At 44.2% G+C, this 16,555-nt stretch overlaps 1 protein-coding gene and 1 long non-coding RNA gene across 4 annotated transcripts in view; both read left to right on the forward strand.

Moving 5' to 3' along the window:
* Positions 1-16,555, forward strand: part of LOC309862545 — a 531,010-nt gene that overhangs the window by 314,066 nt on the left and 200,389 nt on the right. The window lies entirely within an intron of this gene.
* The window catches only part of PRKG2 (protein kinase cGMP-dependent 2), a 97,170-nt gene that overhangs the window by 55,330 nt on the left and 25,285 nt on the right, over positions 1-16,555 (forward strand). For 2 of the 3 annotated variants that reach the window (XM_082728160.1, XM_082728161.1), the window contains exons 10-14: positions 1,690-1,788; positions 3,152-3,305; positions 5,180-5,316; positions 7,378-7,467; positions 9,476-9,617. In XM_082728160.1, coding sequence (XP_082584286.1) covers positions 1,690-1,788; positions 3,152-3,305; positions 5,180-5,316; positions 7,378-7,467; positions 9,476-9,617 — 622 coding nt within the window. Of the gene's footprint in view, positions 1-1,689; positions 1,789-3,151; positions 3,306-5,177; positions 5,317-7,377; positions 7,468-9,475; positions 9,618-16,555 lie in introns of all 3 variants that reach the window. The other variant, XM_082728159.1, reaches the window with a different exon arrangement.

Here is a 16,555-nt window from a genome sequence, read left to right on the forward strand (position 1 = left end):
AACATCTGTCTTCCCTCTCTTCTGTAAGCTTCACGGGGACAGAAACCTTTCCTTGTTCACTGCTGTTGCAGGGCCAGCAGACGTCATAGTTCTCGGCAGGCGGGAAGGGCTCCCCATGTTGGCTGAATACAGGGCACCATCCTTGTGGTGACGTGGGGCGGCTGCATTTCCTCCTTCTTAATGCATTGTTTTCAAAATGCGTAGAATGAATTCACTGCAAGGAGAGTTAAAGTTTCCCTATTTTCAGAACGTAATAAAATGTGCAAAATAGCAATAGCTCTCTCCATGCGTGGGAAGTGTGATTTGTGACATCTCCGTCACTGGTTGTTGGGCTGGATCTCAGAGGAAGTGATCACACCGCAGCTACACCAGCAGAGTGGCTACAGGCTGTTTGTTACAGCTAGAGTATTGTAGCTGTTTAAGTCTGCACTCACTCGAGTGTGCGAAGAATTTCTAGGGGACGGGAACAGCAGTGAGAGCCTACATCTTCAACATGAGATTTGTTTACAGTGCCTTAATTAGTTGAACGGTGGTGGTGACATATAGAAGTAAGAGTGAAGTGATGTACAGCAAGTATTTTCCTTTCACTTGAAAAGTTCAGCCATTGGAAATTTGAAATTTCATGGCAATACGCTTATTTCTCACTGTTCTGTGGTCAGCGAAGGACGGTGGGCAGAGGAGGTGGGAAAGAGTGGAGGGTAGATTTGAAGGGGAAAATGGGAGATACGCAGCATGGTGTGTGAGAGCTGCGTAATAAGGGGACTGTGGACTGGTGGCCTGTTCAGTGTGGGCAGAGGTGTTCAGGGCTGGGCAGGCCGCAGATGGCAACTGTACAGTAATGAGACAGGTCTGCTTTATTAGCTGGAGGTGTCTGGGGGTCCGTTTTCATTCCTTTCATTTTGCTCTGCTCAGGTGCTTCAGATTCAGCCAGAAGACTAAAGCACAGTTTCTAGAAGGTTCCTGGTTTGCAGTAGGGAAGAGAACTACTCTAAAAACCACAGATTGAGGTGGATTGTCCAGTGTAGGGGTGGGGAAGCATTGAAAAGAAATCAAGAAAATGTATTTCCCTTGGTGAGGAAGGGGATACCTTATTTCTTGTGGGCAAGGAAGGCGGTGTATCAAAATTCCTGTGAACAGTGTGGTAAGTAAAGTTAGACGGCGCCGCCCAGGTCTGATTTATGGAGGGTGAGAGTGGTCGAGGGGAGGCGTTGGCTGAGCCTCTGGGAACCACTGCGATAAAGTAAAAAAACGAAATGGATTTAATCATGAAGCAATGTAAAATGAGGGGCATTATCAAGGGAAAAGAAAAGAAACATTTTATCCTTGATTTTTAAAATAAATAGCTTAATTTGATGAAGCAAAGTTAGGAAAATCTGCAACCCATCTAACCTGTTGATTCAGTAAAGAGATTGTGACTATTTTCTTTCCAATATCTTCTTGAAAAATATTGTTAGTAAACCTGAACCACAAGGCAGAAAACTACTAAAAGGTTTTCTCTTCTTTGTTTTCATAAGCGAGAAGAATTCATTATATAACTTCTAAATAGCTATTCTACATTTTGTGACAACTTTACTGTCACCTAAATTCTTGAAAAACCATTTACAAAGCCATCAATAATCATAACGAAGTTTTCAAAGAGCTTGAGGAAATGTCAAATTACAAAGGCACCTATGTATTTTATTCACTTAGAACATTCCACCAGACAGTCGGGACTTTTGAAGAACTCCAGAAATACCTCGAAGGGTATGTGGCCAACCTGACCCGGGATGACGAGAAAAGACATGCGAAGTAAGTGCGGCGGGGTCTTCTCAGGGGCACATGCCTCCTGGCAAGTGTGTGTGGTTCGCTCGGTGGTGACTGCTGCTGTGCCGCCACTAGAAAACAGCGGGCAGTTCTTTTAAATTGTGCTTCCACAAAGAGATGCCACTTACCAGTAGTATGGGTGGGGTTTTAGTCTGTAAGTGGTCAGCTCCTTATTTGGGATTGACAAGTAGTAATGTGAGGGAGACATTTCCTGAGAGGGGCCTTGGGAAGGGGATGCTTGACACTGTCCTTCAATGTCAAAAGGACGTTATTCAGAAATGAAGCGTATCTTGCCCATGGAGTTCAAGCAAGAATGCCAAGGCAGTAGAATAACCCATTCATCCTGATTCCAGGTAAAGAGCCATGGGGAGAGGCAGAAGTATTTCAGAATATAAGGGAGCTATTACCCAGGGTTGTGTGTGTGTGTGTGTGTGTGTGTGTGTGTGTCTGTGCGCACGCACATGTGTGTGTAGGAAGGAGTTGAGTTGGGCTAAATAGAGTGATATTTATGAATAAGTTTGTGCTTCATAGAAAAACTATGTTATAAAGTTTAAAATATTTGAAAATCCTTTACAGTTTGTAGAGTAAATACTTCAGCATATATTCACCAGGTAGGACTAACGAAGCTAGAGTCGAAAGTTCTAGAAAACTGACACTTGAGTTAAATTAGAACATTCAGTGAGGCCCTCCTAAGTTTTTTGCTTTTGTCTTTTTATGCAAGGGATATATTTGCAGTTTTTATGTCTTTAAAGGCCTTTTGTCGTAAGAACACTTCATGAATATATGTATAATACAGAAGTCAGAGCATTCTACCTTAATTAAAAGAGAAAAATGAGTATTTCCAAACAATGATATTTAGACATAAAGTAAGAAATATCTCTTTCATGTTTCACTAAGCAGTCATTCTGGTTCAGCCATGGAAAACTTCAAAATCTGACAAAAATAGCAAAACACAGCAAAGATTCTCAGTGTGGCATTCCCCTGTATGTACAGCCAAGGGAATGACTCACCGGTTTTACTTCCTCTCATTGACTCTTAAAAAAAAAAAAAAACCACGCACATATTTATTGAAATATGCTTTAAACACTACACGGTTCAGCCCTTTCTACCTCACACTGATTCGGTTTGATATTTATTCATCATTGTGTGCATCAGTTTCTTTGTATATCCGACCGTCTTCCCTCCCAATGCAAGTGAAGCTGACCCTCTAAAAGTCGAGGTAGCCTTTGTAGCCACTATGGGCAGCAACCCTGGCAGAAATAAGACTGTTGCGTGAGTGGAATTCATGGGTGTCAGGACTCCGGCTTGACTAAGGGGATGTGTGCCAAGTCTCCCTTTTCTCACACAGGAGACCCATGTCTAACTGGAAGCTGTCCAAAGCACTCTCGCTGGAGACGATTCAGCTGAAGGAGAAGCTGGCCAGATTCTCCTCCTCTTCCCCATTCCAGAACCTTGAGATTATCGCAACACTGGGCGTTGGTGGGTTCGGAAGAGTTGAGCTTGTAAGGGGTTTACGTTTCAAGCATCTGAGAGAAGCCTTTTGACTTTTTCTTGTTTTATATTCCAGTGTTTCTTGGACGGACATGTGGATTGTTATTGCTCTCTTAAGTGTTGCTTTGAGCTGAAGTTCAGAAAGCACGTTTTTCACTGTGCGTGTTGTACGGTAGCAGGCCTGTGCTAATAAGCCACTTGTAGTAACGGAGCTGCTATTTCAGCTTCTGTGTCACCTCCTTTTGTGAATTCTCGTCTTGGTTATAATTATCGGAGATGTACCAAGTAAGCGTTCCCAGAGACTCTAACTCATTCAAACTGTACTTTTTAACAGGAAAATGTGTGCACACATACACTCATGGCACGTGAACTATTACTAAAGAAAAGAGTGTGTCCAGGGGAAGTGTCCGAGAAATAAATCCTTACTATAGTTGACACAGCTCCACTGCCATGTCTGTATTTGGCTGCCATTATCCTGCCTTGGGTTGCTCAAGATTTTCTCTCTGGAAAAAAAGAGAAGATGACTGTAAGGGAATATCTGAAGAGCAGCCTCTGTACTGTTGACCAGGACAGCTGGGAACTTGCAGCCTGACTTTGGCTGGCTTTTCCACTTCACCGCCTCTCTGAGCTTTACCACTAGCTTCCAAGGAGTAACCGAGCGGTCCTGTCGGATCCAGGGCTCCGGGGAAACGGGGGGATGGAGATCTGTGACCTCACCTGGGGACAGGTGACTCTGAACCTTTGGCTGTTCCCAAGCCCGTCTTCGCCCAGCAGATGTTTAACGATCCACTGTACCTTAACTTCAGGGAAGTTTGCTGACACCTTCGTCTGCTGGATGGCCACGGACATGGGCAGATCCGAGGTGCTGCCGGGAGACTCCGGACAGCGCGCTTCGCCCCCGTCAATGCTCCCTCTCTGATGGGTGAGGGGAGGGGGAGAAACAACTTCTTCATAAGCCAAAGAGTATTTTTCACCTTTTTTTATGCCATATAGAGAGACAAGGGCAATAGCTATCTGCAGTGGTATTTTTCACCAAACATCCTGGCAAAAGGATTGAATTAGCAATTCTGAGATGTGGTCTTTTTTGTATAGTTAGAGAATAATTGAAACAATAATTCCACCATGAGTTTAAAAATCCTGCGTAGTACTAATGGCAAATGTGAAAAAAGGTGGGGTGTGGCCAAATCTACAGGTTCATTACTTGCCATCTATCGTGTGCTTATGGAGTTGTAAGCCTATCCGAGTACGTATCTATAAAAATGTTTTATTTCCTTTTAAGGGAAAATTTTATTTGTCCATCTAAAGCAACAGGTTCCAAAAGAACTTTCTGTACTTCGGGAAACGTCCTAACTGTCTGCTATCCAGAAGGGTAGCTAGGGCTAGATGTGGCTGGCGAGCTTTTGAAATGTGACTAACGCAGCTGAATTTCTTACTTTAATTAACTTAAAATTAAACAACCTCATGTGACTAGTTGCTGTCATATTGGATACAGCAGCTATGGATTTTGACTTAATATGTTTTGTTTTGAAAATCAAAGAAGTGCCTATTAGGAAAGAACCATTTTTGGCAATTCTGGTCAAAGTTCTTCATATCAAACACTCAAAAGTGAATAGATTTCTAAACATTAAGCCTAACTCGAGTCTGTTTTTCTTGTTCTAATGCAAACGTATTAAGACCATGTTCCAGATTTGTGAACTTTTCTGGAAATTGCAATGCAAGAATGTACACTTGGATAAAAGTTAGTTCCCAGAGGGATACGTGGATAAAAGGGTACATACTGTTTAATGTGAAAGAAGTTCAACTCCTCATTGGTTAACTTGTTTTATATAGATATGGTGAACCTTTTTAATAACTTGATTGTGAGGGATTTTCTCTTCTGGTGCAGGTTAAGGTGAAGAATGAGAATGTGGCTTTTGCTATGAAGTGTATACGGAAGAAGCACATCGTGGACACGAAGCAGCAGGAGCACGTCTACTCAGAGAAGCGGATTCTGGAAGAGCTGTGTTCTCCCTTCATCGTGAAGTAAGTGACCATCCGGCCCCACAGTTTAGGACTGTGGACACTTTCGAAGGTTTCCACGCGAGAGCACAAAACAGTGAAAGGAGGCCTCACTCTGCGTTCTCTACCCCTGTTGCAGAAACAGCTCCTAAAATGTGAGAAGTCTGAAGTCTGGAGTCAAGCGTGCAGGTTTTTTATCCTTGAGAATGTCTCAGGAGACTGTGTGTGTGTGTGTAGGGGTGTGTGTGGGAGAGAAATTGGTGTGGAGTAACTTGAACTGATTATTTAATCCATACCTACTGCAGAATTTGGGAAGAAAAGAATTCATTTGAAACTGTCAAGGGACACACTGCTGTTAAATTTCTGCAAGAAGAGGCCTTTGGGTTCGTGTAGTCTTCCGGGGGCCCGGGGCATGATCCTAGCAGATCCGAGATGCTGGGCGATCCGGCTCCCCGGAGTCACTACGCCTCCTTCCCCAGAGTCGGGACGAGAATTCTGTTGTTCAAGGCCACAGTTCTCCTTACTTGTGAATTCATGAGTCTGTGGTGTAGGCCAGTGGAGACCTGTATTTTCATGCGGGTCATAGCCCTAGAATATAGTTTCGGTGGTTTCCAGGTGAGGCAGAGTGCCCTTACGGCGGATAGAATTTGTGTTTTGGATCAAATGCCTTGAGAGAAACTTCCTGCCTATCCTAGTCCCACACCCACTTTTTTTCAACATTAAAAGCGTTGAACCCAGGCAATGCTGGGTTTTCTAAGTATTTTTATATTAATGCGTTCCCAGAATGCCCCCCGCTTTCTTCAATAATTCCTTAACAAACTATCATAAGCAGTTTCAGGACATGGCTTAGCTTTTATTCCTATTCTCATTTCCAGCTCTCTGCAGAGTGCCTGGCATCGAAGGAAATGATAATATAATAATAAATATCAATGTCAACATTGATTGAGAAATTAACATGTGCCAGACACTGCTGTAAGCACAATATATATGTGATATATCATACGAAATATGTTGAATATATATTTAAATAGGTTACATTTATTCTTCCTACTATATATGCAGATATGCAACATAAATTAATATGTGACTAACATAGAATCCAGTGAATGCATGTATTCATCTGACCTTTATGAGGTAACCGCGAGGTCAATGTTATGATCGAGTTCAAGAGCAGTCGTTAACAACCGGGCTGTCAGCTCGTGAACGGCGGGTCGGAGACTCAAGCCTCAGTAGTCTGGACTCGGAGCCCACGCTGAGCGGCTCTGCTAGATTGCTTCTGCCGGCGGCACACCATCGGGGTGCTCGGCTGGCACCCAGGGGTGCGGTACGGTACCCGGCCCGGGTCCACCTTGGGACCGAAGCTGTCATTCCTGTAGCTTCTGGGAGTGTTGTCAGCTGAGGACTCCAGCTCGGTCCTTTTCTGGTCACTGCTATCAGGTGATCAGAGCCCCCTCGCCCAGGATCAGACTCTGCTTCCAGGCGCAGCCCACATCGCACGAGGGCAGAGCTCCTTGAGGCTGAGGCTTTCATTGAAACTAGAGACTCCGTCGGAGCTGAACTCTCCTGCCACCCAGGCGTGTCTGTGCCTTATTCCTCCCCGGGGGGACGGGGGTTGTTCCCAGACAACTCTCCCTACTGAACTCACTGCTTATAGGTCTCTGTCTCACAGCCTTGTTTTTGAGACCAACCAGGGGATATAGGACATGGGTGTGATGGGAGCTCATAAAGGAGACGCAGGCAGAGGTCTCTGGGCTGGTGGAGGGAAGAGACGCCGTATCGGAGAAGGGGGCCGAGGAGCCGCCGTAGCGGGCTCCTGGGCGTGGCGCGAGGGATGGATCTCGCGGTTACAGCGGAGCCGAGATGCAGAAGGTCAGTGTGTGTGGAGAGGGAGGCCAGTAAGGGAAGGAGCTTGCGTGTGCAGAAGCCAGGCAGGACGAACACTCCGTGAGGGGTCCCGTGTGGCCGGAGGGCGTCCGCAGCCGGAGGAGCGTGTCCCACGCGATAGCCATGATGTTCTTAAGCAACTTCAAAATGCTTTTGAAACGAGATCTTTAATAACAACCATGTTTTTATGTGTCTTCGCAGATTGTATCGCACTTTCAAGGACACTAAGTATGTATACATGCTTCTGGAGGCCTGCTTAGGTGGGGAGCTGTGGAGTATATTAAGGGACAGGTAATGGAAAAGCATTATAAACATCGCGCCGTGTTCTCGCGTTTGGTCTCAAGGATGCTTCATTCATGATCCTTTAAAGAGACGTAAAGAAAGTCATTAAGAAGTTGTCCTAAAAAACATTATCATGTGATAACAGAGCAATGGTGGTATTTCTTCTCTAACGTTGGACCGATGCAATAGACACCGTAAAGGTCGTTGGTCATTTCCATATTAGGGATCAAAGAGTTGCAGCCCCCAAAAGAGAGTGAACGCTCCACAGTCCTGTGGTTAGTGCGAGGCAGGGTCGCTGGAAACCAGGAATCTCTGCGGGGGAGATCAAGAAGGGGTGGGGCGGGGCGAGGCAGGGCGCGTCCTACAAAGATTCAGGTTTACAGAAGGGCCGGTTTCTGCTGAATCGCCGCCTCCCGTGTTTACTGAGCGCCAGCGGTGTGCAGGCCTCCTTCGTAGACAGTGTGGGGGCTTTCCAGACAGGGTGAACTTTCCTAACCAAAAGGGTAAAAGGTATATAAATTTTCCTCCAGTGAGTTTTGATCTTATTTGGGGAGGTAAGTTTTAAGACATTGCATTATTAGGTGTGTGAGCTAAATATGACAGAGAAGTTGCCGATTTGTAATTAACTGCCAAGGGAGAGTTGCAGATGGCAAGTTCGGAGGAGAGGAGACGTGTAAAAATGTGATGAAAGAGGGCAGACTGGCCCTAACTCCTAGAGAGGACCAGTGCTTTGGAAAGGCAGAGAGGAAGGGAAGCGGATGTAGTGCGCAACAGGAAAGTCTCCGCACTTAATAGGATTATGTGTCTTTGGGGGTGTTTCACAGCCCAATGTGAGTAGAAGACAAGGTCCGCAGAAGAGGGGTGGGGAGGTGGGTCTGCACGAGGTTACGGAGGTTGATGCCGGGCCGGATGTGTGGGAGTGTCACTGGTCTGGGTGTCTCATCACAATCACGTAGAGAGCTCTGCAAGGTAACCGTGCCAAGCCCTGATGCCAGAATTATGATTTGGTTCACCTTGGATGGGGTCTAGTGAATGACCTCCCCAACAGTTCTAATGGGCTTTCATGGTGGAGAATCCCAGACCCAGGGAAGGGGAGACCTTTGAGCATCTGAGAAGAGATGGATGGGTCGTGTTAGAAATGTGCTGCTGGGTGGATCGGGGTGGGGAAGATCAGGCAGGGTGCGGAGACACACGTGGAACCTACAGAAACATTTGCTCCCTCCACCTTTCCTTCAGCAAGCGGGTCTGTGTAGGAACGGGAGTGGGTGCTGTCTGCTGGGCACTGTGCCTCACTCTCGAAACAGCACTATACAGGAAGTAGCGAACCCATTTCACAGACAGGGATCTGAGGCTCAGAACAGCCACACCACTTGGCCGAGGGCACAGTGATAGAAGAAGCAGGAGTCAAAGCCAGTAGAAACTCACCCCAAAGCCATACCCTTCCACAACTCCCTGCCACAAATCACCACCACGTTTTCATGCTGCGGTATGGAAACCCGCACGCAGTGCTGACACAGGGCCAGTCTAATATCAAGGCGCACGGAACAGGAAAGAGTTATGACCCCATTTCTGCATGGTTCTTGTTACATGCTATACCAACAGGAAATGAAAACGATCACTTGAGTCATTGTTGAGGCAAGCAGTAAATTACGGAAGTCTGCTTCAAGTGCTCCGTTAACATAGTTGCATTTTCTCTAGAGTTTGCCACAAATATCTTAAAAAGTCTTGTTTTCTTATGGTTGTATTTTACGTATCCATACATGATGACAAGAAACAATTGTTGGGATGGGGACGTTTTAATAGTAGTGAGGTACTTCTCATTTGCCTCAAGCATCCCCCTAAATCTCTTTACCGTCATCAGGCTCCCTCATGGGTGGCACGGAATCCTTCTTAGTGTCAGTGCCCTACAAAACACTTACTTTCATGGCGTAAAATTACCAATGCGATAGCTGACCCCTGGACCAGACTGCGGATATGTGTGTCCAGGGTATTAAGAGGGGAAATGATCTCGTTACAGGGGCAGCTTCGACGAAGCCACCTCCAAGTTCTGCGTCGCTTGCGTGACTGAAGCGTTTGACTACCTGCACCGACTCGGTATCATCTACAGAGACCTGAAGCCGGAAAACTTAATCCTAGATGCTGAGGGTTATCTTAAGTTGGTAAGCCAAGTTCTGTCACTTAGAGTGTCATAAGAGACATTTCTAAACACCAAAGTCATGTCACGGTTGCAAGTTACTTTTAATTTTGGGACAGCTGTTATTTCATCATGGGGAGGGTGTATGGCTAGGACATTGGCACCTTAATCCGGGGGGAAGTGTTAGAAGCACATTCTTTTTGGCCTGGGAATTTAATATTTCAGCCATACCCGTGACTGCTTGTAAGGACGTGTGTAATAGAACGCCTTTAACATTGGATTTGGTTAATATTTTGTATAATATATTTCAACAGGTTTTAATACATTCTTACTACATAGAGGTACTGGATCTAAGGGATAAGGAAAGTAGGTGACAGTCTGTCTCCTGTCCAAAGATTGCCACTGTCTGTGTAGGGAGGAAAGATACACTTAGGAATGTTAGTTTGCTTTTTTTTTTTTTTTTTTTTTAATCTCTCTAGGTGAGAATCCAGGGCTGCGAATCACAACACTAGACCAGAGGCTCCTTGAGGGCAGACACTTTCCTTGTTACCCATCTTTGTAGTCCTCTGAAGCCCAACACCCGTACACTCCCAGTCACACAAACCGCTTTCAGTGTGAATCTAGGAGAAACTGGGCCGTCGTGAGGGGAGGAGCCCAGGCACTTTGGACGTCAGGAGGGAACGCATGCAGGCGGGGGCTCACGCTGAGTTTGCCTGAGTTTGCCTTGTCCGTGTGTCAAGGGACGAAACCGTCTCTGAATGTAACATTTACAAAGAGATTAGAAGTTCACATCAGGACTTTCATACGTGGAAATAACACTCACCTTGTAAGTCGTTTAGTATGTTATGGGTCAAGACCTGGGCAAAGCGTTTTGCAAGTGACGCAGTTGACGGTAGAGACGGGCTTTACCATCCACACGTTACACTGGGTAATGCAGCCGTAGGAATTAAACTCATTGTGTGTAATTGCTAAGCGATTTCTTTCCACAGAAAGGAGTAAAATAAGTCCTTTCATGTGTAATCTGGTGAACTTCCAAGAAACATTTTGATCCATTCAAGCTTTATTTTATCTGTGAAAGGCAGCTTTGAGAACTGGGGAGGGACTAACATAGGCCCGGTCGGCCCTCTTCTTCACAATGTCTTCATTGGCTGTGCCTCTTGCAGCTATTTACGGATAGCTTTGGAATATTCTAGAACCAAAGCCATCACGAGGGAGGTAGACTAGCCATTAGATTCATTTCTTTCTTTTTTTTTTTTTCAGAGCTGTTTTTTAAAAATTGGAGAGCATATTTATTATACATAGCCATGGGGGGTCCATAAATATCTCTCCCGTCAGCCAGTGTTATCCATCCAGCTGACTCATTTGCCAACTAGCTAAACAACGAATGACAACTAAAGCCTTTAGAGATTAAAATGTACATGTTGAATATTTCCATTTCTAGCTATATGTCAAACTAGATAGGCTGAAATCCTCTCACTACCAAATGTCTAAAAATACTGAATGAAACATGAAAAGCAGTATTACACGCGTGGCTGACTTCGTGAGACAGCACTGGGGTTCCCCCGAGGTTGGGAACCAAGCTTGGACAGGAGTATAGCCTAGAACTCAAACATGAAGCTGAAGTCTTGTGGGCACCCAGTGATCTGAGATGGCCCAGATTTTGTAGCTACTGATTTTAGTAGCTGCACCTTTAAGAACAGTGGACCAAGTTTGGGACCTGGGCAGTGTGAGAAGTTGAATCAGAGAATATTTCCCAAAGCCAGCAATCACACAGATGACACTCTCAGAAAAATGGAAAGCAAGAAAAGATATCTAATTTAAAAAGACAGAGTACATGCAAGAAAACGTGCTTTTCTCATTATTGGGCTCTTGGTACAGAAGCAAAAGAGTCTCCTTTAAGAATTCTTGGCCATAGGCTTGTCTTCATGGAGGTTGGGTGCTTAGTCTTCTAAGATGGAAAACCCCATGCAAGGATTTGAGAATGGGTTCATGTTGGTAGGATGCCCAACTTTTCAAGAGTCAATGTATATCCGTCTGGATGAACGTACTCTTAACTCAGGCTACGAAGAACTCCCAGGGATAAAGTTCCAGAGAACATGAGCTCACATTTTAAAACATAAGACAAAAAATATATAGGAGGGGGAGAAAAGGTACCATGAGCGTTATTTAAGTGCTTCATTATTGGAGTAATCAGATACAAAATGTAAAATAAACCCACCTAACACATCTTTCAAAAATAAGAGAGGAAATGACAAATGAGTAAGGAACAGAGGGGAAAAATCTAATTGGTTTAGAAAAAGCTAATAAATAAAACTTCTGTTAAGGAATTTAGAATATAATAATTGAAATAACAGATTTAAGGGAGTTTCATTAATGCGGGAGCAGCTTCCATTGGACAAATCTTCTTGATGAGATTAATTATAATATGTATGTGAAAATATGTGGAGAGCAACAGAAAGTGGATATTTAAACCTTGAAAAAAGGGAATCATGCTGTGACAAATCCACATCCCTACAGCTGTTTAAGCCATTCATTTCAGGACACACCTTACTGTATGAGGCATGGGGATAAAATCTTTAGTTAACATCATACCTCACAGTGAAATATTGAACATTTCCCCATTAGATCGTGAACAAGGTAAGAATATTTTCTTTCCACTTTTTTTTCAACATTTTCATAGAGGTCTTAGCCAATGAAATAAACCAAGAAAAAGAAATGAAAGCTCACAGATGAGAAGGGGAGAAGTTGCCTGTCTTTATTTTCAGACAACATGACTGTTTATGTAGAAAAGCCTAAAGCATCTATCAAAGAAGAACTAGAAGGAATGTGCATGATAATCAGTACAATGTCAATGTATAAATAAAATTAAAGTCACTTGAGTCAACATATAAATTAAGTCAGTATATAGATAAGAACTATTTTTCTATACTAGCAGGAAATATTTATAAATGAAATAAAAATACTATTTATAATAACATCAGAAATTATAAAATAAATTTGAATATATTTAATGTGTAAAATATATAAGACCTCCATACTGAAAACTACAAAATATTACTGAGAAAAAATATACAACTAAATGGTAAGGTATGCTATGGTTATGTATTGTATAATTCAATATTTGATACAGTGTCCATTCTCCTCAGATTAATTACAGATTTAAGGTCATTGTAATATAAATTAGAGCAGGTGCATTTTTAGAAACTGAGACATTTACTCTAAGATTTACACAGAAACACAGTTTAGAAAAGTTAATAACCACTTTGAAAAACAAAAAACAGAATTGAGGAATTTACAATATCTGACACTGTAAACTGTAGTTCTCTAGGCAGTGTCACAACACAGGGTAAAAAAATAGGTTCAGGGTGCCTGGGTGGCTCAGTGGGTTAAGCCACTGCCTTCGGCTCAGGTCGTGATCTCAGGGTCCTGGGATCAAGTCCCGCATCGGGCTCTCTGCTCAGCGGGGAGCCTGCTTCCCTCCCTCTCTCTCTGCCTGCCTCTCTGCCTACTTGTGATCTCTCTCTGTCAAATAAATAAATAAAATCTTTAAAAAAAAATTAAAAAAAGAAAAAAGAAAAAGAAAAGAAAAATAGGTTCATCTAATGGAATAAAGTCCAGAGATAGACATAGAATCAACTGATTTTTAGCAAAAAGCAAAAAGCCAGTCTTCCCAATAGACGATGCTGAAACAGCTGGGCATGCGTATGTGGGACAAATGAACCTGCTCCCACCTCACACAAGATAGAAAAATTGGTTCAGGAAGGTAATATGGAAATATTTTCACAACATGGGGTAGGCAGTGATTTCTTAGAATACAAAGAGTATTAATTTGTATTAATTGTGTTAATTATAAAAATTTCAGTTACTATAATAAAAATATCATAGACTGGGTGACTTAAGCAATAAACACTTATTTCTGACATTTTTAAAGCCGAGGAAGTCCAAGATCAAGGTGCTGGCAGATCTGGTACCTGTCTGGTCAGGACCCACTGCTGAGTTGGCAGAGAGGTGCCTTCTCATTTTCATGCGCGAGAGAAAGACACACACACACACACACACACACACACACACGCGCGCGCTGAGTTTGGAGGGAGCTTTCTTCTTCTAAGAGTTCCTAATCACATTATGAGGGCTGGACCTCATGGCTTGGTTTACCTCCCAAAGGCCCTACCTCCATATGCCATCACATCAGGGTTTAGGGTTTCAACTTACCAATTTTGGGGAGACACAAACATGCAGTCCATAATAATTGGACTTCATCAAAATTAAAAACTTCTGGTAATTAAAATACTTTAGGGAAATGAGTTGTCATGCCACAGACTGGGAGAAAATATTTGTAATACACATTTATGTGACAAAAGACTTGACTGTATTGGGAAATACATAAATAACTCCTACAGTTCAATAAAAAGAAAACCCAATTTAAAAAAATGGTCAAAGGTCTTGAAAAATCACTTCCCAAAAGAAGGCATAGGAATGATCATTAAGTCCTACCAGACATCATCAAGGAAAGGCAGAGTAAAACTACAAAAGGGAACCATTTTATAGCCACTGAAATGACAACAATTTAAAAGACTGGCAATACCCAGGATTGGTGAGGACTTTCTCCTAAATTCCTAGGGGAGAAAGAAAACTGTTTAAAGAACAGTCTGTCTGTTTTATATTGAGCCAAGCATATGGCTAACCTGTGACAAAAATTAAACTTCCAGGGAGGAACTTCACTTCTCAGTATTTGTTTAGGAAAACTGAAATCATGTCTTCCAAAATCTTGGGCAAGAATGTTCATTACAGGGATGCCTGGGTGGCTCAGTCAGTTAAGCGTCTGCCTTCGGCTCGGGTCATGATCCCAAGGTCCTGGGATCAAGTCCCGCATCGGGCTTCCGGCTCAGTGGGGAGCCTGCTTCTCTCTCTGCCTCTGCTGCTTCCTCTGCTTGTGCTCTCTTGCTCGCTCCCTGTCAAATAAAAATCTTAAACAAACAAACAAGAATGTTCACCCCAGCTTTATTGCTAAAAGTCCTCAAATCAGAAACAACCAAAATATCCATCAGCATCCAATGTCTGAGCGCGGCGGCAGTATGTCAGCCACGGGTCGCTGCTCCGCGACAGACAGGCCTGGACCGCTACCGGCAAGTGTGCGTGGCCTTCGAAACCTGTGTGGAGCGGAGGCAGCCAGAGACAAGAGTGTCTGCTGCATGATCACGTTTGTCGCCGTTCTAGAAGCCACAGTAGAAGTCAAAACAGTGGTTGTGTGTGGGAGAGCCGCTGGACTGGAAGGGGCAGCAGGGACTTGCTGAGGGAATGAGTGTGTCTCCGTCTTGACTCTGTGGTCATTTGGTCCCGTGTATAATCGGCATCAAAACTCAGTGAACTGTTTGCGTATCCTTGTGTATAAATGACACATCAATCTGAAAAGTGTAACAGGCTCAATGTCAGAGGAGTCGCAAGTTAAATCAGTTCACCAGACGATACATTTAATTTACACAGAATGTCACATAGAGACACTCAAAGGTGAAAAAATAAGAGAACAGAGTGAGAAGTTCTTGAAATTATACATTGGAGTCCAAGATAAAAATAATGATAGAAAATCAGGAGAAAGCAGTATTTAAAGAAACAGTGGCTGAAAATTTGGGGGGAGTTATAAGAAACAGCAACCATCAGGTAAAGGAACCCAAACAAACCCCATCTGGGACAAACTGTATTTGCTGTGGCTCCTACCTTTGGGGAACAAATCACTCTGAAATGTAACATCTAGAACTACCAGAATCATTTGTCATCTCTTGCAGTTTCTGTGGGTCAGAATTTGGGGAGTGGTTCAGCCGGGTCGTTCTGACCTGAGGTGATCCATGAATTTTCGGTCCGATGTCGGCTAGGGCTTGTCTGGGGTCGGACCAGGGCATCCACATCCAAAGTCCCTTACTCGTAAGGCTGGGAAGTTGATGCTGGCGTTATCTGGGGGCACCATGGCCTCTTCAGAGGTCGAACGTTGTCCTGTCTTGACAGCTGGCTTCCCTCAGAAGGCGTCATCCGAGAAGACACTACAGCGCTGTGTAAGACCTACTCGCAGGGTCGCATCTCAGTGTTTCCCCTATGTCCGCTGGTCCCATAGGGCCAGCCCTGGTTTACTGTGACATTTATTGTGGGGAGGACAACAAAAACAGAGTATTAAAAGCTATCAAGGACAGGGGCGCCTGGGTGGCTCAGTGGGTTAAATCCTCTGCCTTCGGCTCAGGTCATGATCTCAGGGTCCTGGGATCGAGTCCCGCATCGAGCTCTCTGCTCAGCAGGGAGCCTGCTTCCCTCTCACTCTCTCTGCCTGCCTCTCTGCCTACTTGTGATCTCTCTCTGTCAAATAAATAAATAAAATCTTTAAAAAAAAAAAAAAGCTATCAAGGACAAAAGACAGTTTACGTGGAAAGGAGGAAAACTTAGGCTTTCGGTTGATGTCCCAAGAGCAACCAGAGGATCCAGAATGCAGCGGAGGAGTAGTTTTAAAATTCTGACAGAAAATAACTACGAAACTTGAATTGTTCAGCCAGGGAGACTCTCCTCCAACAGAATGGCAATAAGGGCGTTTTCAGACCAGGATGAAGGGCTGACCACCTTCACAGGGGGGTGTGCTTGAGGGAGTTGAAAAGTGATCCCTGGTGAGGATCCGAGATGCAACCTTAGGAAGATGGAAAGAAGGTTGGATGTGTTCGCAGGACGGAGGAGAGGCGGGCGCTCACCGGCCGTCGGGCGGCGAGAACGAGGAAACGCTGAGCAGCAGCACCACAAGCAGGAGTCGGTACAACTGGAATTAAAGCGGGACAAAATGCTGGTCGTCCTCAAAGGAGGCAACAAGAGGGACACAGAACACCGGGGAGCAGAGAGACCTGGGACGCGCGTAGACGTTCACAGATCACGACCGAGGACTGTCCAGCAGATTTAGAAAACGGCGTCGGCTGCGCGGTGTTCGTAAGAGAC

This window comes from Mustela nivalis, assembly GCF_964662115.1.
Source record: "Mustela nivalis genome assembly, chromosome: 4".
Taxonomy (NCBI): Eukaryota; Metazoa; Chordata; class Mammalia; order Carnivora; family Mustelidae; genus Mustela; species Mustela nivalis.